This window comes from Macaca mulatta, chromosome 1, assembly GCF_049350105.2.
Source record: "Macaca mulatta isolate MMU2019108-1 chromosome 1, T2T-MMU8v2.0, whole genome shotgun sequence".
NCBI lineage: Eukaryota > Metazoa > Chordata > Mammalia > Primates > Cercopithecidae > Macaca > Macaca mulatta.
In genome coordinates, this window is record NC_133406.1 from 27,049,353 (window position 1) to 27,075,146 (window position 25,794).

Here is a 25,794-nt window from a genome sequence, read left to right on the forward strand (position 1 = left end):
AGCTTCTAAGGCACTGTACTTGATGATTGAAGATGGCTGTCGCAAAAAACTGAAAAGGGCATTTTGATAAAAGAAATGCTCTTTTGTGGGCAAAATATTTATGCTTCTTCCTCAAAATTATGCCTTATTTTTCTGCTGTTGTATATCTTCCTAATTTGCTCAGAGAAGGAAAAATATAACCTACACTAAAGAACTGGATCCATTTAAGTCATTAATTTCTCAAAGAGAAACCATGAGAAACATTGAAAGGAAAGTCTGCAGGGGATCAGGGAGATAAATAGAGGAGCACTGGTAGCCTGGAGAGCTGCAGCAGACCTTTATAGACCAGAAATTCAAAGCAAGCTTCCTCTCTGAGTGTCCAGGCTCTTACTCACCAACATTATCCATTGTGACCGTCACAGATTCTCCTCGCATGGGGAAGAGGGTCAAGGTGTCCTCATGCCTCTTTCCATAGATGAATGAGTGCCCAGTGAAGTGGATGGTCAAAATTTCATTCTGAGTCCCCACACTACAGAAGTGCCACTGGACAGTGTCATCAAAGCAGAATCCGAGAGTAGTTATGCTCTCGGGCACATAGCCATTGATAGCTGAAAGTGTAAAATCTGTTAAAATTCCAGGTCTATGCCAACGAAAGGGCATGTGTCAAATTATACCTAAGATAAATGTCTCCATGTTAATTTGGTTGTGTCAAAGCAGTGATTATCCAAGATAAGCTTTATCTAGTCTAACATGTGACTAGAAGATCAAACTCAGAATTTTCCAGTGAGAGATTATTCTCCTAAATTAGCCAAAGGAGAAATCTCAGGAAAAAGATAAAGCCTTCCATTTACATTGATTTAGTCATTCATTTGTCAAATGTATAGTAAACATTTTGTGCTCCATTCTCTGCCTTTAAAGATATTCTAATAATTCCACTTGGAGGAAAAGCATAATATAAGAAATTCATTTTTTGATGTACTAGTCATTGGGTAAGAAGTAATGTTCCAAAAAATAAAGCCCATTTAGCATATTTTATAGTTTTTATTGCTGTCTTATAATCTATATAGTATTCACAGTTTCCATTTGAGTATCCAGTTCATACATTTCCATAATTGTTAAAAGGGACACTGCTGTAGGCAATATTTCTATTTACTTACGTACTAAGCATAGTAAAAATCAAAGGTATGATTTCTATGAAGGCGGGGCTCATGTCTATCTTGATTACCACTCTTAGCCTTAGTACTAGTATAATGACTGGCATTAACAAATATTTAAATACCTACTTAAATCACTAAAGTGACTTTAATAATTTACATGATACATTATTAGTTTATACCTCATTCTAGATGTTTCTCTAAATCGTCTATAACTGCATTGTTCAATATGGTAGCCACTGGCTACAAGTGGCTATTGAGCACTTGAAATGTGGGTAGACTGGACTGAGATATGCTGTGAGTATAAGATACACATTGAATTTCAAAGACTTAGTAATGAAGTAAGTCTCATTAATTTTTATATTGATTACATGTTGAAATGATAATATTTAGGATATATTGAGTTAAGTAAAACATAATACTAAAATTAATGTCACCTATTTCTCTTTACTTTTTAATGTTGCTATCAGAAAATTTTAAATCACACATGTAGCTCATACGTAGCTTCTACTGGACAGCACTGGTCTAGAACTATGACAGATTCACTGCCAAAAGGAACTTATGCAAAGAAAACTGAGAGTAATTTTCTGTTTGAATTATTTGACCTGGCACCTGTCGGCTCTGATAATCCCTAGCTGTCAGTCATCTGAAGCTATATGAACAGAACATGGAGAAATCATCCTCACATGTGTGATTACCTACTAGAGAAGGTGATTACCATGACTCTAGACTCTGAGGATCAGTAGGGGGGACTCTGGCTGTTGTGGAGAAGTTTACTTCCAGCTGGCTCAGTGACATTTCTCTCAGACGCCATGGCAGTGCTTTTGGCTACTGAACTTTAGAACTGCAGCAAATGCCGGAAACCTCATTCAGGGAATTCCTTTTGTTCTGAATGTCTTACTGATCACTTTAAACTTCTTTGTACATTGCCTTTCCAAGACTCTTGGGTCCCTATACTCATTTTGCTCTACTTTAATGTGTCAGTTCATCTTTGAATTACTTGCCTTGTTTCCGTCCTGGCCATATATTCACCCTGAACTCAGTCTAGGATACTATTGACATGGCCTGTAACACCTTCCATTAGTCCTACCCCCTCACCCTGTTCCTCACCATTTAGAGTACGTCTGTGTACACACACACACACACACACGCACACGCTTGGAATAGAAGATCAAGTGCATTTCTAAGGATAGCAAGCCTTTGACCTCTTGCTTAAAAATGTTGCTATGATGTTACCCACGGATTTCATCACCAAGTCTTTGGACTGGAAGTGAGGATTGGAGATGCTCCTTAGCAAGTGGATTCTAATCCATGTCTCTGACTCTAGGCACAGTCATATTTCAACTACAGGAATGAAAAACTGATGAACAAAAATAGTACTTTGACTTACTGCTCATGATGTTTGATTCATAAAACTTGGGGTCATCACGTTTCACCTCATCAGGATTTTCACAAAACTTGTTGATGTTGTCCTCAAGGTACCAACTTTTGTTCTCATCAAACACAGCAAACACAGCCTGCTGTTCGATGTCTGCTGCCCTCTGGAGGACAAAACAGTATAGTACTGGTACAAGAACAGACACATAGACCAATGGAACAGAATAGAGAACTCAGAAATAAGGCTGCCCACCTACAACTATCTGATCCTTGACAAACGTGACAAAAACAAGCAATGGGAAAACGATTCTCTATTCCATAAATGGTTCTGGGAAAACTGGCTAGCCGTAGGCGGAAAATTTGGAACTGGACCCCTTCCTTACACCATATACAAAAATTAACTCATGATGGATTAAAGACTTAAATGTAGGCCTGGTGCGGTGGCTCATGCCTGCAATATCAGCACTTTGGGAGGCCAAGGTGGGTGGATCACCTGAGGTCAGGAGTTCAAGACCAGTCTGGTCAACATGGCAAAACCCATCTCTACTACCAAAAAAAAAAAAAAAAAAATTAGCCAGGTATTGTGGCGTATGCCTGTAATCCCAGCTACTCGGGAGGCCGAGGCAGGAGAATCACCTGAACCTGGGAGGCAGAGGTTGCAATGAGCTGAGATTGTACCACTGCACTCCAGCCTGGGCAACAGAGCGAGACTCTGTCTCAAAAATAACAAAAACAAACAAACAAACAAACAACAACAAAACACTTAAACATAAAACCCCAAACTACAAAAACCCTGGAAGACAACCTAGACAATATTATTTGGGACATAGGCATGGGCAAAGCTTTCATGACGAACATGCCAAAAGCAATAGCAACAAAAGCAAAAATTGGCACATGGGATGTAATTGAAACAAAGAGCTCCTGCACAGCAAAATAAACTATCAAGAGAATAAACAGGCAACCTACAGAATGGCAGAAAATTTTTGCAAACTATGCATCTGGCAAAGGTCTAATATCTAGCATTTACAAGGAACTTAAATTTACAAGAAAAAAATAAACAGCCCCATTAAAAAGTAGGCAAAGGACATGAACAGACATATTTCAAAAGAAGACATACATGCGCCCAAGGACTATATGAAAAAAACGCTCAACATCACTAATCATTAGAGAAATGCAAATCAAAACCACAATGAGATACCATCTCACACCAATAAGAATGGCTATAAATAAAAAGTCAAAAACTAACAGATGCTGGCAAAGTTGTGGAGAAAAAGGAACACTTATACACTCTTGGTGGGAGTGTAATTAGTTCAATCATTGTGGAAGACACCATGGTGAGTCCTCAAAGACCTAAAGTCAGAAATACCTTTGAACCCAGCAATTCCATTACTTGGTATGTACCCAAAGGAATATAAATCATTCTATTATAAAGACACATGCATACGTATGTTCATTTTAGCACTCTTCACAATAGCAAAGACATGAAATCCACCCAAATGCCTATCAATGATAGACTGGATGAAGAAAATGTGGTACATATACACCATGGAATACTATGTGACCACCAAAAAGAACAAGATTATGTCCTTTGCAGGGACATGGATGGAGCTGGAAGCCATTATCCTAAGCAGGCTAACACGAGAACAGAAAACCACATACTGCATGTTCTCACTTACAAGTGAGAGCTAAATGATGAGAACACATGGACACGTAGAAGGGAACAATACACACTGGGGCCTATCAGAGGACGGAGGATGGAAAGAGGGAGAGGATCAGGAAAAATAACCAATGGATACTAGGCTTAATACCTGGGTGATGAAATAATAAGTACAACAGACCTCCATGACACATGTTTACCCACGTAACAAACCTGCACATCCTGCACACGTACTCCTGAACTTAAAAGTAAAAAAAAAAAAAAAAAAAAGTGCTGTATTCAGTCATTAAGTTCCAGCAAATTATCTACACCACTGAATTCTCAGAAACCAAAGTGACACAGTTCTTGGAACTACTGAAGCCATATAATTCAGGCATTTATGAGAGTCCATTGCATACACAGCACTTGTTAGAGTTAAAGGTAATATGCAAAAGCAAACAGAACAGATAAGAAAATTCAGAGATTAAAATATCCCAAAAGAGCCAGGCGCATTGGCTCACACCTGTAATCACAGCACTTTGGGAGGCTGAGGCAGGTGGAACACCTTAGGTCAGGAGTTCGAGACCAGCCTAGCCAACATGGTGAAACCCTGTCTCTACTAAAATACAAAAATTACATGGCGGTGGTGGCGGGTGCCTGTAATCCCAGCTACTCAAGAGGCTGAGGCAGGAGAATCACTTGAACCCAGGAGGCAGAGGTTACAGTGATCTAAAATGGTGCCACTGCTCTCCAGCCTGGGTGACAGAGTGAGACTCTGCCTCAAAAGAAAAAAAAAAAACAAATCCCAGAAGAAAAATTTCACTATGGCAGCTGAAAGTCTGTCTATCTCTGTAACTGCACACCTTTCAACATGAATGATTGACTGAATATGCTATGAGTGAGTGCAAAGGATAAAACAGAAGATTGCAACAGCAAAGCCTTATGCTTCTACTATCTGTTTCCTTTCCTAGTTCAATAAATCAGGATCTTCCATATGTCCAGAAATTCATTTTCTAGGCATATGTTTATCTTGTATGCCTTGAGATAAGACCTCTTTGGTTATAGTTTAGCATAATTGGGAATTTTAGTTTAATCACATGAGACTGTAATTCTTCAATGAAGACGAACTCAGAAATTCGGTATCTTTGTTCACATTCCCCTGTATACTTTAGTCTCAACAGAGATGGGCCATTATCTCGGTGGATTTCACTAGTAACTATGTTTCTAAATGGTTGCTTTCAGAGAATCTCTCCTCTCTCTCCCTATTGCAGGTCTCTAAAAATAACAGAGACTGGTAAAGAGCTTTATACTTTTACCAGATGGTATCTCACTAAACCCCAAACAGACCTGTAACATTTTTAGGAGGGGTATCAACCCATTTGATAAAAGGAAGAAATTAGGAGAGGCTAATCAACTTATTCAACACATCCAATATCAACAGACCTGGAATTTGAAACTAAGACAAAACATGTTATCACACTCTAGACTTGCCTTCTGCAGTGATGGTACTGATAAAAATAGACAAGACAAAAAAAAAAGAATAAATGTTATCACACTGGTGCTAAAAAGGACTACTTGACAATTACTGTTCTCTTGAAGGAAAAGCCCCATTATTTAGCTGGGAGACCTAACACGTTCTAGCCAGAAGAAATTCCCAGAATTTCTGAAAGGTTACTTCAAGGACAAAATACCTGTATTCCTCGCCTGTCCAGGGATCTGCTCTTACAGATTAAAAGTAGTCCTATTAGCCCAGAGGCGATGTCTCTCATGATGTCCACGTCACTGTAGTATGGTCTTGTTAAGCACTGGGCATCGTTTTCTGTGGGTTCATCGAACTCTAAGATGTTCCACTTATAAGTATAGGTTTCCCCTGGTTGAACTGCTCTGATCATGGTGTTGTTCCTGCCTGAAAGAAAATACATTCAAAATTGTTTTCATTTGCAAAGTTATTTCATGATAATAAATAAATAAACAAGCTTTTGTTAGAACCAATTAATATTGCAAAAGGAATTCTTTAAATATTCTACTTGGAACCCCGATAGCATGGAGCCATTAGATACTGTTCCACTAGAGGCCACTATGACACTAACAAAAGACACCATATTTTGTTACCACTAGGAGACAAACTCCTAGGGTTTGGCTGTGATTTTTAGGATATTCCTACACGTATACTACCTGACTGCAGCAGTGACACCACTGGGCAAGGAGAATAGCAGGAAAACGTGGCGGCCTCTCAGAAGTCACCAGTTGGATTCAGTAGAAGTGAAAGATTCAAACCTGAGGTGAAAGTAGAGTTGACTTCATCTTCATAAGGTGAGAAGGTCACTCCATGAGGGTAAATGCTATAGGGGCGGCTGGCCATATTTTTGAACACGATCTACAAAGTCAAATCAAATTTATTCTAGGATTTCAGGTTGATCATGACAAATAATATAAGATACTAGCTTTGCATCTTCACCTTTTGGATAGTGTGTGTGTACACATGTGTACACACAGTGGGAAAATTAGATCTGTTTATCTGATCAGTAATCTCCCCGCATCACTTGGGAGGAGCATTGGAGAGAGTGTTTCACTCATACACGAAGGTGGAAAATGGAAAGAGAAGTCTGACTTTAGAGGATTCGTTAGGAGAAGTAAAGTTTTCCTCACAGTATCACTGTCTCCAAGCAAGTCCTCCTTCCTCTGCCCTTCTCTCTCCAGCTTGGGTCACATCTCATTTTGAATCTGCTTCTCATCTCTAGACCATGATCCCCTTCCCCTGCCTGGTAGATTTTTTTAGGACACTGTCTTTGAAGTCATCTTCTCAGCTAGGTGCAGTGGCTCAAACCTGTAACCCCAGCACTTTGGGAAGCTGAAGCAGGTGGATCACTTGAGCTCAGGAGTTCAAGTCCAGCCTGCGCAACATGGTGAAACCTCATCTCTACAAAAAAAAAAATACAAAAATTAGCCAGGCGTTGGGGCGTGTGCCTGTAGTCCCAGCTACTTGAGAGGCTGAGGTGGGAGAATCGCCTGAGCCCAGGAAGTGGAGGTTGCAGTGAGCCATGACCACACCACTGCACTCCAGCCTGGGTGACAGAGTAAGACCCTTAGGAGGGAAAGAAGCCACCTTCTTGAGAGGCACAAACAAATAGCCGGATCCTGAACTTTTAATAAGGTATGTCTACACTTGCTGAGAGCACATAAAAGGGATCTGAAATGGAAGAAGGGAAAGAGGCATGGAGGAAAAAACTGCTTTTGTCCTTTGGCTATTTTAAATGAACAGAATAGACCTTGTCAGGTGCATAAAGCACACAGGAGTCCTAGTTAGGCTCTTTAATCTGCAAAAGAGAACCTTAATCTTAAGTCTTCTATTTGGTTGATTGTCAAAGCCTTTGGATCATCCTTTGTCTGCAGATTATCTGCATTCTAGGATTTTGTCAAAGATTGCAGCCTTTAATTCTCTGCTGTCCAATTCTTATCTATCTTGGTGAAGTGACGTGACATTTAAGGAGAATTGTCTGAGGAAAACTCCATGCTCTCGATACATGCAGTTTACCTTCACTAGAGAGCTGCATACCTGGACTATACTAAAAAATGTCTGAGTAACAATTGTTTCGATTCAATTGTGTTTACTATTATATCTTAGCTATAATGAGAAACATTTTTAATGCAACTTTTAATGTATTATGCTGGTTATAAGAATTTTATCAAGGATGCCATCTACTGTATCACTCAGCACTCTCTTTTGTAGAACTCATTAAAGAAGTTCCTCTTAGATCTCAATATCAGGATAAATGGTACTTTCTTTTCGTAGATGATGTAAACTTCACCCTGACATATTTCCTTTTTTACACTGTCTGCCATAAAGCTTAGGACAAAATTTGAAGACAGCCTTACAGGGTCACATGGTATCTACTTATCTGTGGCTTTATTTTCTTTGTCCCCAGATTCTATCCCAGTTACATAGACTCTTTGTTTTATGCCTTTATAATTTGAGAAACTGTCTCAGATCCTTTGTATTATTGAGTAGGCTGTAAAGAAATGCAAATACTAAATAAAAACTAAAAGTTGCATTTGAATTTAAAATTATATGAGCACCTTTTTGTTTTAAAATTAAAAAACAACCAGGTACTCCATAATAATTTACTATTTAATTTCTCCCATGAATCTGCATTTGTGTTACTTACTTTGAGTGTGTCTCTGACCTGGGCTCTGATAATAGGACCCAAAATCCCATCTTCTTTCATATTGGGATTCACTGTACGTTTGGTGAAGGACTCATCTTCGTACTGTGTGTACATAACTTTCTTATAAAGTTTTCCAATTTGGTTTGAGAAATTATCCAAATGCTGAGACCTGTATTTTCTTAAAGCGAAATAAAAATTAAAACAAAAATTAAACCACTTTCTCGAATAGAGATCTCGGTAGGATGGAGAAACCCTCGTGCTTAGATGTTCTGCTCTTACATTAGCTAAAATGCTAGTTCTCTAAAAATTTCTTAGTGTAGCTTGCAAAGTCCTGATGTTTTCTGTCTAGTTGGAAAACTGGAAACTTCTGAGTTGTCTCCTGCATCACTGATAAAAATCATAGGTAACTGGTTAGAAGCAGCTACTTAGAGCTTCCTGTCATTCTCATTACTACAGCAGACCTTTGATATCTCTGGGAAAAGGCCTATACTGGCTGGAAGAAATACTAGGAATTTTTCTAAAGTCTCTCCTATCACTTATTTTATGATAGCCTTTTTGGTTTTAAAGGTATTTCTTAAACCCTAAAGGCACCTTCCCACCCCAAGAAACATTTACTAGCATTGTTAATCATAGTTTTGTGCTATTGGGCTATCTCTTCCACCATCTAGCCAATCCTTGGAGATGACTGAAAAGCAACCTCCTTCACCCGTCTTTTGTAGCTACTGGGATAAATACTTTGGGAGCAGCAACGTGAACCACTTTTCCCCTGCCAACTTTATTGCCTTAGTTTGCAAAAGCAACTACATGCGGCCAAAAAGCATATTTTAAAAAGCTCAACATCAGTGATCATTAGAGAAATGCAAATCAAAACCACAATGCGGCCGGGCGCGGTGGCTCACGCTTTAATCCCAGCACTTTGGGAGGCCAAGGCGGGCGGATCACGAGGTCAGGAGATCCAGATCATCCTGGCTAACATGGTGAAACCCCGTCTCTACTAAAAATACAAAAAATTAGCCGGGCCTGGTGGCGGGCACCTGTAGTCCCAGCTACTCGGGAGGGTGAGGAAGGAGAATGGTGTGAACCTGGGAGGCGGAGTCTGCAGTGAGCCGAGATGGCGCCACTGCACTCCAGCCTGGGCGGCAGAGTGAGACTCCGTCTCAAACAAAACAAACAAACAAAAAAACCCACAATGAGATGCCATCTCATGACAGTCAGAATGGCGATGGTTGAAAAGTCAAGAAACAACAGATGCCGGCAAGGTTATGGAGAAAAAGGAACACTTATACACTCTTGGTGGAATGTAAATTAATCCAACCATTGTGGAAGACAGTATGGCAGTTCCTCAAAGACCTAAAGTCAGAAATATCATTTAACCCAGCAATCCTTTAAGATAGAGTATCATTTTATGAATTTATTTTGCCCAGTGGAAAGCACTGACTGTTGCCAAACACTCTTGGATTTCTATCTCAGTTCTGGCACCAATTCTATAATCTTGGCCAAATTTTTTTTGGTTCTTTTTCCTAGTTTAATTCTTTTTAATAGAAAACACATTCACATAATTTTTATTACAGTGAAAACTCTCACTTTTCTCTGATAACCCTCGATGGACCTCCCTACCCTCCCTGAATTTTCTAGGTAGCCACTTATTAATTTTATGTGTATAATTCCAGAATACTTTTATGTACACATATGCAAATATGTCTTAAAATAAGAAAATATAAATATTCTTATCCCTTTCACTCCTTTAACAAAAGGCAGTTATATATACACGCTATACTACCTCCTGGCTTTGTAATTTAATAACATAGCTTGGAGAACTTTTTTTGTTAGGACATAGAGAGTGTTTGCATCCTGTTTTTTGATGCCTAGTATTCCATTGTATGAATGTATCATAATTTATTAAACTAGTTTCCTACTGATGGACATTTTGAGTTGTTTCCAGTCTTACTACTACTAACATTGCAACAGTGAATATGTTGTACATACATCATTTCACCTGTGAACAAGTATATCTGTATAGTTAGATTTCCAGAGTGAGACAGCTGAGTCAAAGGGAATATGCATTTAGAATTTTGATACATATTGCCAAGTTATTCTTCAGAATCCCTTTACCAATTTAATCTTCCACCAGCAATATATGATTGTTCTTATTTCTCACAGCCTTGTCAACAGATGATGTCATCTGGACTTGTGAATCTGATAGATAAAAGTAGTATTCCCATGAAGTTTAATTTGCATTTCTCTTATTATGAGTGAATTTGAATAGCTTTTCAAGGGTTTAAGCACTATTTGAATGTCCAAATCTCTTAATCTCTCTGACCCATTTCGTCATCTATAAAAAGAAATAAGAGCAGTGTCTAGTTTGTAGAGTTGAAGTGAAGCTCTCAGAAGGGGATAATACAGTACTTGGCAATGGCGAGCACTCAGCAAGAGGTGGCTGCTGTTGTTATTAGGCTGAATTTCTTTGGTGATTTGGGAGTAACTGAAGATTAATCTTTACAAAAAGACTTGAATAGAAACCAATACATGTGCCCCCTTGAGAGCTGTCAACTTACAACATTTCATCCCCAAACATCTAGGACCCTATGGAATGTATCTTGAACCTTTGCCCAATGGTATGAACCCCAACAACTCACTTGTCCATATTCGCTGGTATTACAGGTGCATAGTCCCAAATGACTTCCTCTGCAGCAATGAAGTATTCCCACCTTTTCATGTGCCGCCTCTGCTCACGAGTTATTTTCTTAGGATTCCTGGTTTTCTTTGGGCAGTTTTTAATGTCAATGTAAGCCTGCATCCCAGCTGAGTTAGGGCAGAAAGAGAACGAAATAACTCGAGAGAAGAAATTATGGTTGATGGAAATACATATCCTTTAAATCAACTTGTATAAGGTTTATATTAATATAATAACAGTGAACGTAATGCTCAGGCAACTTTTGAACATTTTAGTTTGGAACTCTTTCAGTGGCATCCAGAAAAGGCAAGACTTTTAAAAGGGGGAAAAGGAGGAGGGGTTAGGGAAAAAACATGGAAAGGTTCCCTTGATTTCTTCTCGAGCTGGCAAATTTCTTATAATTTTTAACTTCTTAAAATCCTATGAATTATGTCTTGTTAAATTCTCATTTTTTCTGTCATCTGTCCCTTAATCTGTAAAATGAAGATAGCACCAGTACTTAATCAAATTGTTGTTAAATATTAAATATTAATAACAATACATAACACACTTATCTTCAACAAAGAAACAACAGTTTCATTGTTGTTTTAATATTGTTGGGAACTCTGTCTTCCACGGATGTCGTGATGGTTTTATTATTTTGAATATAATTTTGACTACTGCGTGTGAAAAGAAACAGAAATGATCTCATGAAGTATCTCTTCCTTATGTATGTTTCTTATACATTATTTTGGTAACAAAATGATTTCCTATAGTGATATCATCTCCTTAGATTTTAGTCTCTGTTTATATGAACCTTCCTCTCAACAGTTTTAAAGCAAAAATGTGTAGTAGAACAATCCATTATTCTGTTTACACGATACCACATAACCTGGGTTGATTTATTTTCCCACTTGAATTCACCGGTGTTCTTTGGAGCTTACCCCTCAGCTGTTTATATGCCGTGTATGATCCATTCAACACACATTCATTGAGTTCCTCTCCATGCTAGACTTTGTGTTCATCCCACTGTAAAGGTTAATGTTTTCATGCTAACCTTTTACACTTTCTACAACTTAGTGCTTCTGTAAATTTGCAGTTTATCTTGTGCTAGCATCTAGGTCTTTTTCTCTGGCTGCATATGAAGTAACCCCAAGAAAGAATATCTTTATGTATGCTTTTGTTTCCTTCCTCTTTTCTTCTTTCGAGGAAGTTAGAGACCTCTTCAGCTTTTGTTTAATTTAAAAAAAAAAAAAAAAAAAAAAAAAAAACTTTGTCAATTCCTTCACTTTCTCCATCCCCAAACAGCGAGTTATAAATCTAAGAGCAAAGTATCTAAATTTGGTTGTTAGGAACCAAAGCAAGTTTTTCTGGGGTGCAGGTGGCTTGCAAGGGCAAGGAGAAAGAGAGAGTTAGTGCTGGGAAGAAAGCATTCTGCATTCAGAAGCAAGACCGTCAGGAGAGTTTCTTGCCTTGCAAATGTTTTGGGGTGAGAGAAGATATGATCCACTTTCCCTCTGGGCCCACGGTCATATTTGCGGTAGTGGATGTAGCACTGACAAGGGTGATGGCTGAGACCTTATGATGGTTCTGCTCCAGGACCTGGCCATTGAAATGAATGGAGAACAATTCTGGCCCCGAGCTCATTCCCAGCAGATGCCAGCTGATGTGGTCATGGGCACAAACTGTTATATCTGAGAGAGAGGGAGAGACACAGGCCAAAATAAGCATTCAGTCAAGTATTCTGTGATCAAACATTCACTCACCAAATGTATTGAGCACCTGCTGTGTGTCAGGCATTGAATAAAGCTTCAAGGGAACAGACACTCCAGTTGTAGTTTGTGCCCTGCAAAAGCAGACATCTGAGTGACCAGCAAACAAGCAGTCACAACTCATTGTGATAAATGGCATTATACAGGTAACAACAGAGCCTAGAGATGGTGAGTGTTAACTCAGAAACACAGGGATTGCTAAAGGATTAGGCCAAGAAGGTAACCGACTGTCCTGCTCTGAGGGATTTCTCAAGGTTTAGGACTTTCACTATTAGAACTGGTAAAAAGTCCATGGCAAATGGAATGTTTGGTCACCCCAATCTGATCTCGGCTGGAGGGAGTCAAATCACCGGAACCTCCAATAGGGCTGAGTTCAAGCACTTAATCCTCTCAGCTCTCTAGCTCTAGTGGTCAAAGCTCTGCCAAAGGGAAGAAGATGTGAAGATGATGTGAGGATTTTCAATTGTAATTTTTATTCACTTTTTGATTGTTTTAATGACAAGTCAACAAAATCACTTTGTGGGTTGCATACTCTCCTTAAAATGCAGTGTAAAAGTCTTCATTATGTTGGGCCATTGGGAGCTTTTCATGGAAGGAGTAATGATAACTGAATATAAAAACTTAGTTTTGCTCCTTCTTTGCTCCTACAGTCACTGGGGAAATGCTCATTTGCTCTGTGGGGAGACTCCATCCTTGGCTTTTAGGTTTCTGTTTTACATCTCAGATACATAATTACTAGATACTAGAAATCAGGGCTGAGAATCAGTTCCTCACCCACACAAAGGCTTGTCTTTTTTAGGAGACCATTGCAACAAAGCTGGGATTCCTTGCATCACTAGGAGGCTTTGGTAGAAGCATTTATCCATGCCAAATAAATGCTCATATTGAGTTCAGCAATTAACATATCTGTGTTAGCATTTATCATATGTATTCAATTTATTCTGCTTTATAAGGCAGAGGGTTTTACAAATGTTTACTATTCTTAGTTTCTACTGATGGTCTTTCCCTACCCTGTCCCATTTACCCCCAATTATTCTTTTGGGAACTATAAATTCATAAACTCTAAGCTCAGATCAATTTATTTTTATTTTTGTGCATATGGTTTTGCTTTTTTTGGCATCCTTATACTTACACAGATTGTTCACTCTGCCAGGAAATAAATATTAGGATAAATAGTTAGTCCACTTTTGTAAGTAAGCACATTGAGACAGCTAATTATCCAGGGCCACAGAAGGTAGAGAAGCGAGTGAGGTCTGAACTCAGATTATCTAAGGTCGAGGTCAGTTAACTAAGCTTCAGTTTTTACAAGCTCCTAGTATTGGAACTCAGGATCAACACTGAGAGTCATATGAGTATATTTTCAGAAAACCAAGTGGAAAATGTAGTCAAATGAAATAGAATACAATTTAAAAACACTACCCAGATCTCAACTCTTAACAATATTTATGTTTTAGTAAGTGAAGCCATTTGTGATTTTTAGATGGCATTACAGAATAACCTCTAAGAAGTTTAGTGTTTTGAAATATGGTTTATTTAGTAAAGCGGCATTATAATTTTTTAATGTTTTTCCCTCAGGCTAGTATCATATACCCTGGATCTTTAGTTGTAGGTCAGTTCTACCAGAGAGAAATAGAAGATATGTGGTCTAAGAGGGAGTCAGTTATTTTTTCTCTTAATGATTGCTATGATTTTGCCTTCTCATAAGAGCCCAAATGCAAATGGAAAGAGAAAATATTCTAGACGCCATTGAATATTACTCTTCTGTCGCCTTTTGAAATGCTGGTCTTTTTTGTGTGTGTGTGTTGGGGATTACTCCTAATCTGTTCATCTTTACTGCAATCTTCCTGCTGACCTTTCCTGCTAGGGCTTGTCCCTGAAGGACATACATAGCAGGAACTGCAGAACTCGGAGAGAGAGACTGAGCTGATACCCTGAAGGTCTTTTTCAAAGTGCAGGCCAAGGTGAAACCTATTCACCTTGTTAGGTCACTATACCTAACAAGGCTGCACATTTCTTCTCTAGCTTCTAATTTGTCTCTTCTGTTTCCTGTTTTTAAAAGACAGATGAGAAAATATTTCCCTCTTGATAGGGAGTTGCAAAACAGTGAGTATGGTCAACTTCTCTAGTGCTTTGAAGAAAACAACAGGACTGAAAAATTACTAATGATTTTACTGTTGTTCAATGGTGCACAGCCCTCGTGTTACCTGGCATTGTCCCATTCACGTATCCATTGACTGTGTACATTAGGGATGATGACTGGCTCCAGCTCTTGCTTTCATCAAACACAGCAAACAGTAGCACGATTTGCTTGTCAAACGTCTTCTGTTTCCCATCCTCAGTTAGGATCCCTGTAAAAGGAAAGACATGTTTTCAGTAGCACTGCAGACAGAACACTCTCATTAGCTTTCCTGGATAGCAAAGAGTTTAGGGCAAGCGATCAACCATAATGACAGCAACTTGAAGAAATTCTTACTTTTTAAAATAGCATATTAAGTAATAGTGGTTCTAGGGTTATTAAAAATCTGGTGCCACACTGTCTTCTCTGACACCTTGTTGCTTTGGGGAACAGGCTTTATTTCGTCCAGCTTGGGAAGAAAACATTTGATGACTCTCAAGACTCTCTACAAGTATCCATTTCCTCCAGTCTCAACAGAACAGTATATAGATACGTTAGCTCAGTTGGTAAAAGCACCATGCCCCAAGTTTAATGCTGTCATCTTGTTTGTATATGAAAGGGGGCATTCGATAACTGGTTGGAAGTATCAGCGTTAATCCATTCTCACTATGAGAAAAACATGCTGCTGATGGTAAAATGAAAGAAGAGTCTTTCGTAAGTCTTAAGGTTTTTTTCAGTACCATCACAGTATCTTATATATACTAGGAAATGAAAAACAAGTATTTGTATAATGAGTAAATACATTGGGAAGCCATGTAGGTGTGGTCTGAGTGTAGGTATAGGCAGATGGTGAGTCCATCACGTTGTTTCCCGTGCTGTGGCTCGCTGTGGTTGTTTGCTTGTTTTAATGAAAGATGGGCTGGATTCTCATGGGATAAAATGAAAATCCAATCTTGCTCCTAAGAAGCCCAGCCAATAAAAGTTCTTGTAGTCACTTGAGTGTGTTTGAAACCTACCACTCAAAGTGTTCAACTTGTTTGTAAGAAAGGAAGCTGGCATTTAACATGTTTATAGAACAAATTACCAGCCCAAATTTTGGATATGTCAAATATGTTAGCCAATATTCTTTCCAAGAGCTCTTTCAGCAGAGTATAGGCTGCTGTATACTTTCTAAAAGACTTTGGCCTTGAGGTAAATGTTACAGATCATACAAGCATGACATCAGAAAACACTCTCAAACAGGAATTTGCTTGGGAGAATCTTAAGGACTGAGATGAAGGAGAAATGAGAAGAAACAGAGGTGGATCCACACCCTGAAATAGCAGGTATTTTTTTCTCTTGTCAAACAATGATCCGTGCCCTCTTCCTCTGCTTGATGTACATGAAGTTACCGAGATGTTCCCAAGCTTTGTCCCATGACAGAACTCCTGACCATTCCAACATTTGGTTGTTGAAACTTTTGGTGGGAGTGTTCTTACCTTTTTTACAGATAAGCAGGGGCCCAATCAGTCCAGAGTTGAAATCCTCGATTAGATTTTCATGGGAGTAATAGATGTGTGTGAGGCATGGAGGGTCATCATGGGTGGGCCCGCTGTCCTCACTGATACTCCATTCATAGGTGTATTCTCGGCCTGGAGCCACAGCATCATCCATCTTCTCCACAGGGAATGTGTGGTCAAGGTAAGAAGCACCTGGAGGAGTAAGAGCCATCAAGACATGTGGGCAGTTTCTGAGGATTGCATTTTCACCACTCTCAAATCTGGGGATAGCTAAGATGAGCACTCTGGAGATGCATATGTCCTTCAATAGTGAACTTTTATTATTTGGAAAGATTCACGTATGCCCATTTCTATGCTCATGTAGTTACAAAGGCTTTGCTACCATGGTGATCTTAAGAATAACAAATGTTATTTGTAAATTAAAGTTAAGCAAGTTAATTTTCCAGGGTACCTGAACAATTATTATTTAAATATTATCAGAGAATTGAATCACCTTTGATCAGTAAAACATCTCAGAATATAAGAATGGGTGATATCTTCTTTGTGGTGTTTAACAAGACATACTTAGCCTATTAACATGAGATGGGAGGATAGTCAGAGTTGTTTATATATTGTTTTGTTTTGTTATTTCAGATCTTCTTTCCGACTGCTGTGACCCTCAGCTCTGTTTTATCTCTTTATTTCATCTTAGCTATCTGATTATCTCAATTTTTTCCCCCGAGCCACAGCGTCTAACTCCCATATGCAGACTCGTTGTTTGTATGAATATGAAATGTGTCCATCCTCTGAAACTTACAAGTCTTACTTTGTACTTTGTGCCCCCAAAGACCCATCATTAACACCTCCATGTATACTGGACTTTCCCTACTGATAGGAGTGGGAGAGGATGAAGAAATTGGTCTTCCTTACTGAAGACAGGGAACTGAGATGCTCAATATTAAAAGAAGTGTAGAGGGTTGAGTGAGGTTTTCAATAATAAAACGGAGCAAGTGAGGTCAGGAAGGAGAGAGGTGAGTGCCATAGATCACCAAGTGGAATGGACAGTTTCCTCTGCCTGAGGAATTCCTCATTTAATTAGGTGAAAGATTCCCTATCATCAGCTGGTGCCAGAATTTCTCTTTGGGATACAGTTATTTTTGTTTGGTACAATAACTTGATAAATTCTTTGAAGGAAGAAGGTGAGAACATCAGTGTGGATATAGGCAGACAACAAGGATCTGGGGAAAAAAAACAAACAAAAAACACCTGAAATGTTTTACATGATGGCGTAAAAGGCCAATAAAAACTACTCTTACTAAAGCAACTATAATTTTTAAAAACTGAAATGATTAATCCTTTCCTCGCCTTCCCTCCCCTTCCTTTCTCTTCCCTTTCTTTTCTTTTTACTTTCCTAGTTTCTTTTCTTTTCTCCTTTCTTCCTTTCTTTGTCTTCTTCCTTCCCTCTTCCCCATTCTCCTTCCCTCTTTTCTTCCTTTCATTATCTTTATTGAGGTATAATTTGCATATAATAACATTTACCAGTTTTAAGTATAGTATTTGCTGAGCTTTGATTTAAAAAATTACACAGTCTTATAGCTATAGTCCCAATCAAGATAGAGAAGAGTTCCATCATTCCAAAACATTTCCTCATGCCATTTGTAGCCAATGCCCTCCGGGCCCAGACAACCACTAATCTGCTTTATTTCACCGTGATTTGGCTTTTCTGTAATGTCATATCAATGGAATCATCGTTATATACCCTTTTGTGTTGGATTAGTGTTAACTGGTATGGTATATAATTTTCTATCCTTTATTTTTTACCTATCTTTGTCTCTCTCATTTAAAGTGGATTTCTTAAATTCTGCATACTGTTCAGCATTCCTTTTTATTTAATCTTATTTGTTTCTTACTTGTAGTGTTCTTTCCATTTGCTTTTAATGTAATTGATTATATAGTTGGATTTAATGTATTTTCTATTTGTCTACCTGGTCTTTATTCCTTTTCCCCTTCCTTTCTATTTTCTTTTGGATTGAGTATATTTAATGATGTTTAGTCTCCATTGTTGACTTATTAGCTTTGTTTTCTTAGTGCTGCCCTTCAGTTTACAACATATAATACATTTTTAACTTGTTACAGACTTCCTTCAAATAATATTATACTATTTCACTTGTAAGAACTTTGCAATACTATATTTCCATTTCTTCCCTCCTATCCTTTGTGCTATTGTCATACATTTTATTTATATATATATAATATGCCCCACAATTAATTGTTACTATTTTTGCTTTAACATTTAGATAATCAATTGCCTTTTTAATAGATTAAAATGAGAAAAAAATTTCTCTATGTTTATCAACTTCTGGAACTTTTCATTCCTTCTTATGAATCTAAATGTCTCTCTGATATAATATTTCTTCTATCTAAAGGAGTTCCTTTAGCATTTTTTTTCAGCTGTACTAGTGAGAAATTATTTCTGCATTTGTATGTCTAAAGCGCTCTTCATTTTGCTTTCATGTTAAAAAGGTTTTTTTTGCTTGGTATAGAATACTAAATAGACAGATTCCCCTATCCTCCACCCTCCCAACACTTTAAAGATGTCCCTAATTGTCTTCTGGTTTGCATAGTTTCTAATGATAAGTCTGCTATCATTTCTTCATTTTGTTCCCCTGTATATGATGTGTCTTTTTATCCCTCACTGCTTCTAATATTTTCTCTTTATCACTGGTTTCCAGCAACTTGATTGTGATGTGGCTTGATGTGGTTTTCTTCATGTTCCTTCTTAGTTTTGTCAAACCTCTTGAATCTGTTGGTTTGTAGTTTTCATTACATTTGGGCAGTTTTCAGTCATTATTTCTTCAAATACTTTTTCTGTTCCTGCTACTTCTGAGATCCAATTACACATATGTTAGATCACTTGATATGGTCCCACAGTTCACTGATGCTCTGTTCACTTTCTTCAGCCTTTTTACTCTCCATATTTCATTTTGCACAGTTTCTATTGCGATGTGTTAATATTTTCTACCATTTCCTTTCACAGTGTCTAATGTGCTATTAATTTCATTCAGTGTTTGTTGTATTAGTGTTGTCCTTCAGTTTACAATATCTAATTTTTTATCCTTTATTTTTTACCTTTATTTTCTATCCTTTATTGTTTTACTTTTCATGTCAGCAATTGTATTCATCTACAGAAGTTCTGTGTATGCATATTTATATTCTCTATCTCTTCATCATGCTCATGCTTTTCTCTGTTTTCTGGAACATATTGGGAAGATTTATGATAGCTGTCCCACTGTCTCTGCCTGCTGCTTCTATTTTCTCTTTCACTTCTAAATCTGTTTTTTCTTGGTTATGAGTCATCTCTTTCTGCTTCTTCTAATACTTGTTTATTTTTATTAACATTGTGAATTTACATTGTTGTTTGTTGCATTCTTGTTAACTAGTATTGAGTTTTATTCACAGTTAAGATACTTGAAATCAACTTGATTCTTTCAAATCTTATTTTTTATTCCGTTGCCTCCTCAGCAGCCTGTAGTCTAATTTTATCCACCTACTCTTTCTAAATCCTTCTGAGAATTCTATCCACTGCTCATTTATTAGGAAGTCTTTCTGTGTTTGATGGTAGGAACATAAATGGTTACTGGCCCTGCGTAAGGTCCAGGGACTGTTCCAACTGTTCCTTTCAAATGACATTTTTCTTACCCTCAGTACTTTCCTCACATATATGTGCAGATCAGTATTCAACTTGACAAAACCTCTCTGTAGATTCTCAAGAGCTCTTTCTTTGTGATTATACTGTCCTCTCCAGGACTCTGCCCTACAAATCACAAATTCAGTCACTTAGGCTTCTCTGAAGTCCAAACTCTGTTTCCTCACCCATAGAGACTCTATCTGGGTTCTCCCTGCTTGTGCTGTTCCCTGGAAACTCTCTTCAGGCAGTAAGCTTAGGCACTCATAGGGCACACCTGGTTTGTTATTCTTCTTTCACTGTCTTGAGTTGTCTGTCATTTGATGTCTGAAAACTTCTGTTTTATATGTTTTGTCTGCCTGTCTAGTTGGTAAGAAACTCTGGTTCCTTATGTTCAGAAGCCAAAGTCTGAGATGCTAAATTTCCATATAAAATATTTTTTACATTTCAGCAATGTCAGCTTCTCTTCTTTAACTGTACCTTTCCCCATCCCAACTGTGGAAAATCTATTCCACTCAAAACACTTTGCATGAGTTTTCATGGCATCAGCATATGTTTGGATTCTCCAGGTGGGAGTGGAAAATAAGGCACATCCATTCATTAGCAATGAAGGATTCAGGTACTACAGTGATGTGCAATGTACCTCATGAGGTTCTGAGCATGGAAACCATAAGTTGAGTAGGTATATCTAGATTTACTTCTTGCATAAAGTCTTTAATGTGGACCACAAGTCCATGTATGATTTACCTCTACTTCTCTCTTCAGTCTTATCATATGTCTTTTCCCTTGTTAACTGTGGGCTCCTTGTCCCCTGGGTCCCCTGTCAGTTCCCCAGACATCCAACTTCTATCCTACCTCAGGGTCTTTGCAGATGCCATTCCCTATGCCTAGAATGCTCTTTCTCCCTTCTTCCTTTTGGTAAATATGTGTTCATCCTTCAGACGTCACCTTGAATATCAGTTCACTTCTACCTTTATCTCCAATTCTGATACACATTATTTTCCTTCTACAGCACTCATCACAATTTGTAATTAAATGCCTGTGAGATTACATGACTAATTCCATTTTCTTCTACTAGATCATAAGTATTTGTGTCCTGCACATTTTGGTCACTCAAGTGTGAGCTCCTCAAGGAAAACTGCTGGATTGTATTTATCTTAGTGTCTCTGGTACCTTCCATAGGTACCTGGAGGAGCATGGAACATGAACATGAAGAAGATGCTCAGTGAATATTTATTAAACTTCTAAAATGTAAGTTCCTATGAGCTAGAGCCTAGGTCAACAAGTCAAAGCTCATGGCTGTGTGTTGTTAGGATTGCATAATGTTAAAATATATTAAATGCCAACATTTAAAATCTGGAGTAATTATGTAAGAATCTGGTTTCTCTCTAAAAAACAAAAACCTGGAGATCTGGTTAACAACAGGACCAAACTCCTGCACAGAATTTGGTTGGACCTGGATCTTAGCTGCCCTCTTCTGCTTTCTGATTATCAGTCCTTACTGGACCAATTTTGTTCTCTGAACTACTCATCTGGCTACTATAGGCAGCTGAGTTTGTGAACTTTGTGCTAGCGTAAAATGGACTTTGTTGTGTCTTCCCCCAACACACCCAGAAGCATAGCTTGACACTAATAACTAATATTTACTATAGGCTGTACTTTCACTTTGGTAATAAAACTGTCAAGAGCTGAGAAATGATAAAAGCTTAAGTCACTTCCTGTAAGTTATAACATAATTCTAGTCTATAAAAGAAAAAATGTTTATGGAGAAAGTCTCCACTGATAAGCAGGAAGCATTATCTGTGAAAGATTACAAAAGAGCTTTGATAGCAAAACACAAACAGGACTGATAAGGAGAGTTGCCCTCTCAGGTCAGACCTTGTGTATTAACTGAAATTAGGATGGCTAGTTGATGAGTTGCACTATCTATCTTGAATCAAGCATGACAGCCCTTCTTCAATGCTTCTTGCTACATGGCCTCATAAAGTTGAAAAATGTTTCTGGACAGGCAGCTTCCACTGTTTTAAATGGTTAAAACATCACAGGGTGTTTCTATAGTAGAAAATGATATTCTTTCCACTGCTTTCACAAGCTCCCCTAAGGACAAAGCATTATATTCTTTGCAGGGTAGGAGATAACTTTTGAAGTTCTTCCTCCCTTTCTTCTTCAGGGTAAATGTGTGCTTATTCTTCAGATGTCAGATCAGATATCATCTTACAGCCTTCTTGATCTCTGATTGTGATACATGTTTGTTTGTTGTTGGTTTTTTAACAGCACTCATCGCCATTTGAACTTCAGTATTTGTGAGATTATATGGTTAATGATACTTTCTCCTGCTAGATAGTGGGAGAAAGCACTGGAACTTTAGGGTCAGAGTTGAAATATCTTGGTTGTTGTATCATTTGCTAACTGTGTGAACTTGGGAAGGTTTCTTGAAGTCCCTTTTAGCCTCAGTTTTTTCATTTATAATTTAAGATAATATAATCCTTTTTCTAGAGATAACTTTATCCTTTTTGATGGGTTATGAGGACTGGAAAATATTTGTAAAATTTCTGGCTCCTAATAAATGCTCTGGTAGCCTGTGGGAATACATGTTTACATGTTGGTTAAGTATTTTCTTTCCCAGCCATGTTGCAATTAATACAGCCTCTTTCCTTTATGTTCTACTTTAGATAAGATATATCTTAAGTGTGCTTGAGTTCTGGTAACACATGTGAGTAAGATAGAAACCGGTGATTTTCTTAGTTTGGGTTGCTGTAACAAAGTACCCTGGACTGGGTGGCTTATAAGCAACGGACACGTCTTTCTCACAGTTCTGGAGGCTGAAAGTTTAAAATCAGGGTGCCAGCATGGTTGGGCTCTGGCGCAGGGTCTCTTCGAGGTTGTAGATTGCCATCTTCTCCTTGTGTCCTCACATGGTAGAAAGAGGGTGAGTGAGAGGGTCCCTTTTATAAGGGCACTAATCTCATCATGAGGGCTCCATTTTCATTACCTAAAAATCTCCCAAAGGCCCCACCTCCTAATGCCATCACACTGGGGGTTAGATTTCAACACATTAATTTTGGGAGGACACAAACATCCAGTCCATTGCCGTGATATATTTATTCCAAAGGTGATAAAAGTAAGTAAGACTTTTTTGGTAAAAATACTTTTTTTTTTTTTTTTTTTTGGTAATAAGTAAGACAAGGTACCTGCTCAAAATTATCAGCAAAATCAATAATTTTTAAGCAAGTGGAAAATAATGCATAGTCCCTACTTTCTAATCAGTCCTCAGTCCCTCAGTTTAGTTCAGTAATGATTAATATCATCATGATCTTGACCATCAACATCCACTAGGTTCCAGGCTCTGTGCTAAATGCCAGAGTAAAAATGTAAAGAAGACAGGGCCTGGGCCCCTGAGGGGCTCATCCTAGTTAACTCTAGGGTACATGTTGGTGCCCTAATTGTGATAGGTTTGACCTCTAGATTTCTTCTAGGGCTACAGTTAGAACACACTGTCAATCTGGAATGAGAACCAACCAATGTAAGTATCTAAAAATTGCCTAAGAAGCTATAACATTTGTGCTAGGTATAGCAGGGTAACTGATTTTCTAACAATATTGAACCTGTTTATAAACGATCAGTGTTTCACACCTAGATTTATTTTAACACATACTGGGCTTAAAAAATTATTGTATATATTTGTGTACATGATATTTTGAGATAGATAATGAGAGGTTACTCTAGTCACACAAATTAATGTCTGTCTAATTGACCAAACTAAATTACTCAGAATTTCACATTCACTTGTCAGTTAAATATAAGATTAATTTCAAATAATTAAATGAATGATGTTAATTTAGTATACTACCGAAAGTTGACTTATGAGCATCTTGAATCAAATAGTGAACAATATAGACTTGCACATAGGATATATTCTGTAATTACACTGAGTGAGAACTGCTAATGAGATCATTGGGGTATAATTTTATCAATGCTTTTATTCTTTTAACTTCAAATTAGTTTACCTTTAGCCTAGAATAAAACAGGTTTGTTGTATCTTTAATTTTGCAACATACATTAATATAAAGTATAAAATACAAACAGCTATTTAGAGGAAGCATTTGTGAGATGCAGTTTTGGTGAATGTGATTTTGACTTTGTAATCAAAATTAAAAAAGTAAAGCTCTAAACTGAAAAGAGAAATGGACAGGGACAACTATTGTGCTACAGCACAGAAAGTCCTTGTTCAGCTGCTTGCTAGAATAAAATCTTTACACAAGGGAAGCTCTTCCTTTATATTTACTCAGTTCTGTTCATTTCCTGCTCAGTCGATAGTCAGCTTTGTATTGCATTTACTCGTCATGATGTACTAATTACTTGCCAAAGGCTCCCAGTATTTTTTTAAAATGAAAAATGGTGCATACACGCTTTGGGAAAGTGAAGTTACATAAAGAGCCTTTTTGGTTACCCATTAGGGTGCTCGCTCAGTAACTTCTCCCTTGTTATTTATTTTGTGAACAACTCTTCCTCTCCTAAGTTAATAAACTTAGTGAATGCTTCAATGCATCCAAAGATTCAGAACATTCTTTTAGAAGCTATAATGTAGGCAATGGGAAAATGAATGCTGATGTTTTATAAAGAGCTGATTTCATTGCACAGGACTTGCAAGTCTCTTTGGAAAAGGGATCCACATTTTTGTGATTTATTAAATATACAAACCATAGCCATTATAGTTTGTTTCAGGTGTTTATCATATACTCAAGGAAGTATCTACATAAGGCCAAAATATTCAGATGAAAAGTGAAAAAATGTAATCACCTACATTAAGTCGAGCATTGGAATGTTTTGGAACAACCTAGAAGGTAAATTTTTGTATAGAGAATTTGGCAACACTTAGATACAAGGAACAATGTCTGGCAGAAAACATGTTTCATTTGGAGACCTGGCTTATCAGCAGATGGTCATCTATTATAGAACTAATTTTGTGACATGACATGCATATGCAACTCATACATTTAAAATATGAGAATATAACTAAAAGAAAATAATAATATTAAATTCTCTATGAAACAAGTTTTTAAAGGTAATTGACCAAAACAATTTTGAAAATTTTACTGAACAACAAACTTTGCTCAAAGGTGCAGCATTAGAGTCAATTTGTTGCATGCTAGTTATAGAGTTTCTGAAAATGTAACCTCAAATTGAAACCCTTTAGTGATAGTTTTTAAGTGATTAGTTACAGTTGCAGATATTTTATTCCCTGATCTAAAACAGTCTTATTAAATACATTATTAAAGGAAATGCCATTATAAGCATTTTTACAAATCACCGTTTGTCCATTCTGTCAAAAAGGGTAACCCAGAGTTGCCTTGTGTTCTGTTGTGGTTTCTGAAGCCAATGTGATACTATCTTAACCCCTCACTACCACCCATCTCTCAAATATCTACCTCTGAGATAGAGGAATCTGGATTCTCATGTAACTGGTTCAGCATGCAGTTAGTTTATCCCCACTCCTAGAAAAAGTAGCTCAAACCACAGAGGGAGGCTATAGGTGAGGCTGAGTGTCAGACATGGAGAAGGAGATGTTTTATTTTAATGCAGAGGGCATAATAAAATCAACTTAGAAGGCTTGTCTCTTACCATAAAAGATACTATCTGTTTATTATATTTGCATCTCATTTCCAAGGTAAAATTTTACTTTCCCCACCAATATATATTTACCTTTCTTAGATTCATAGGACCAGAGGCAATATACAGCAATAATCATGTCTCCAGTGAAAGTTATGGGAGTATTTT

The 25,794-nt window shown here is 37.7% G+C and overlaps 1 protein-coding gene across 1 annotated transcript in view; it reads right to left on the minus strand.

Annotated features, from left to right (window-relative positions):
• F5 (coagulation factor V) overlaps nucleotides 1–25,794 on the minus strand; it is a 72,449-nt gene that overhangs the window by 30,011 nt on the left and 16,644 nt on the right. The window contains exons 4-12 of the mRNA XM_015124968.3: nucleotides 16,332–16,544; nucleotides 14,942–15,085; nucleotides 12,438–12,659; nucleotides 10,949–11,114; nucleotides 8,313–8,490; nucleotides 6,424–6,523; nucleotides 5,838–6,052; nucleotides 2,524–2,674; nucleotides 375–587 (exon numbers count right to left, since the gene is read on the minus strand). Coding sequence (XP_014980454.2) covers nucleotides 375–587; nucleotides 2,524–2,674; nucleotides 5,838–6,052; nucleotides 6,424–6,523; nucleotides 8,313–8,490; nucleotides 10,949–11,114; nucleotides 12,438–12,659; nucleotides 14,942–15,085; nucleotides 16,332–16,544 — 1,602 coding nt within the window. The remainder of the gene's footprint in view (nucleotides 1–374; nucleotides 588–2,523; nucleotides 2,675–5,837; nucleotides 6,053–6,423; nucleotides 6,524–8,312; nucleotides 8,491–10,948; nucleotides 11,115–12,437; nucleotides 12,660–14,941; nucleotides 15,086–16,331; nucleotides 16,545–25,794) is intronic.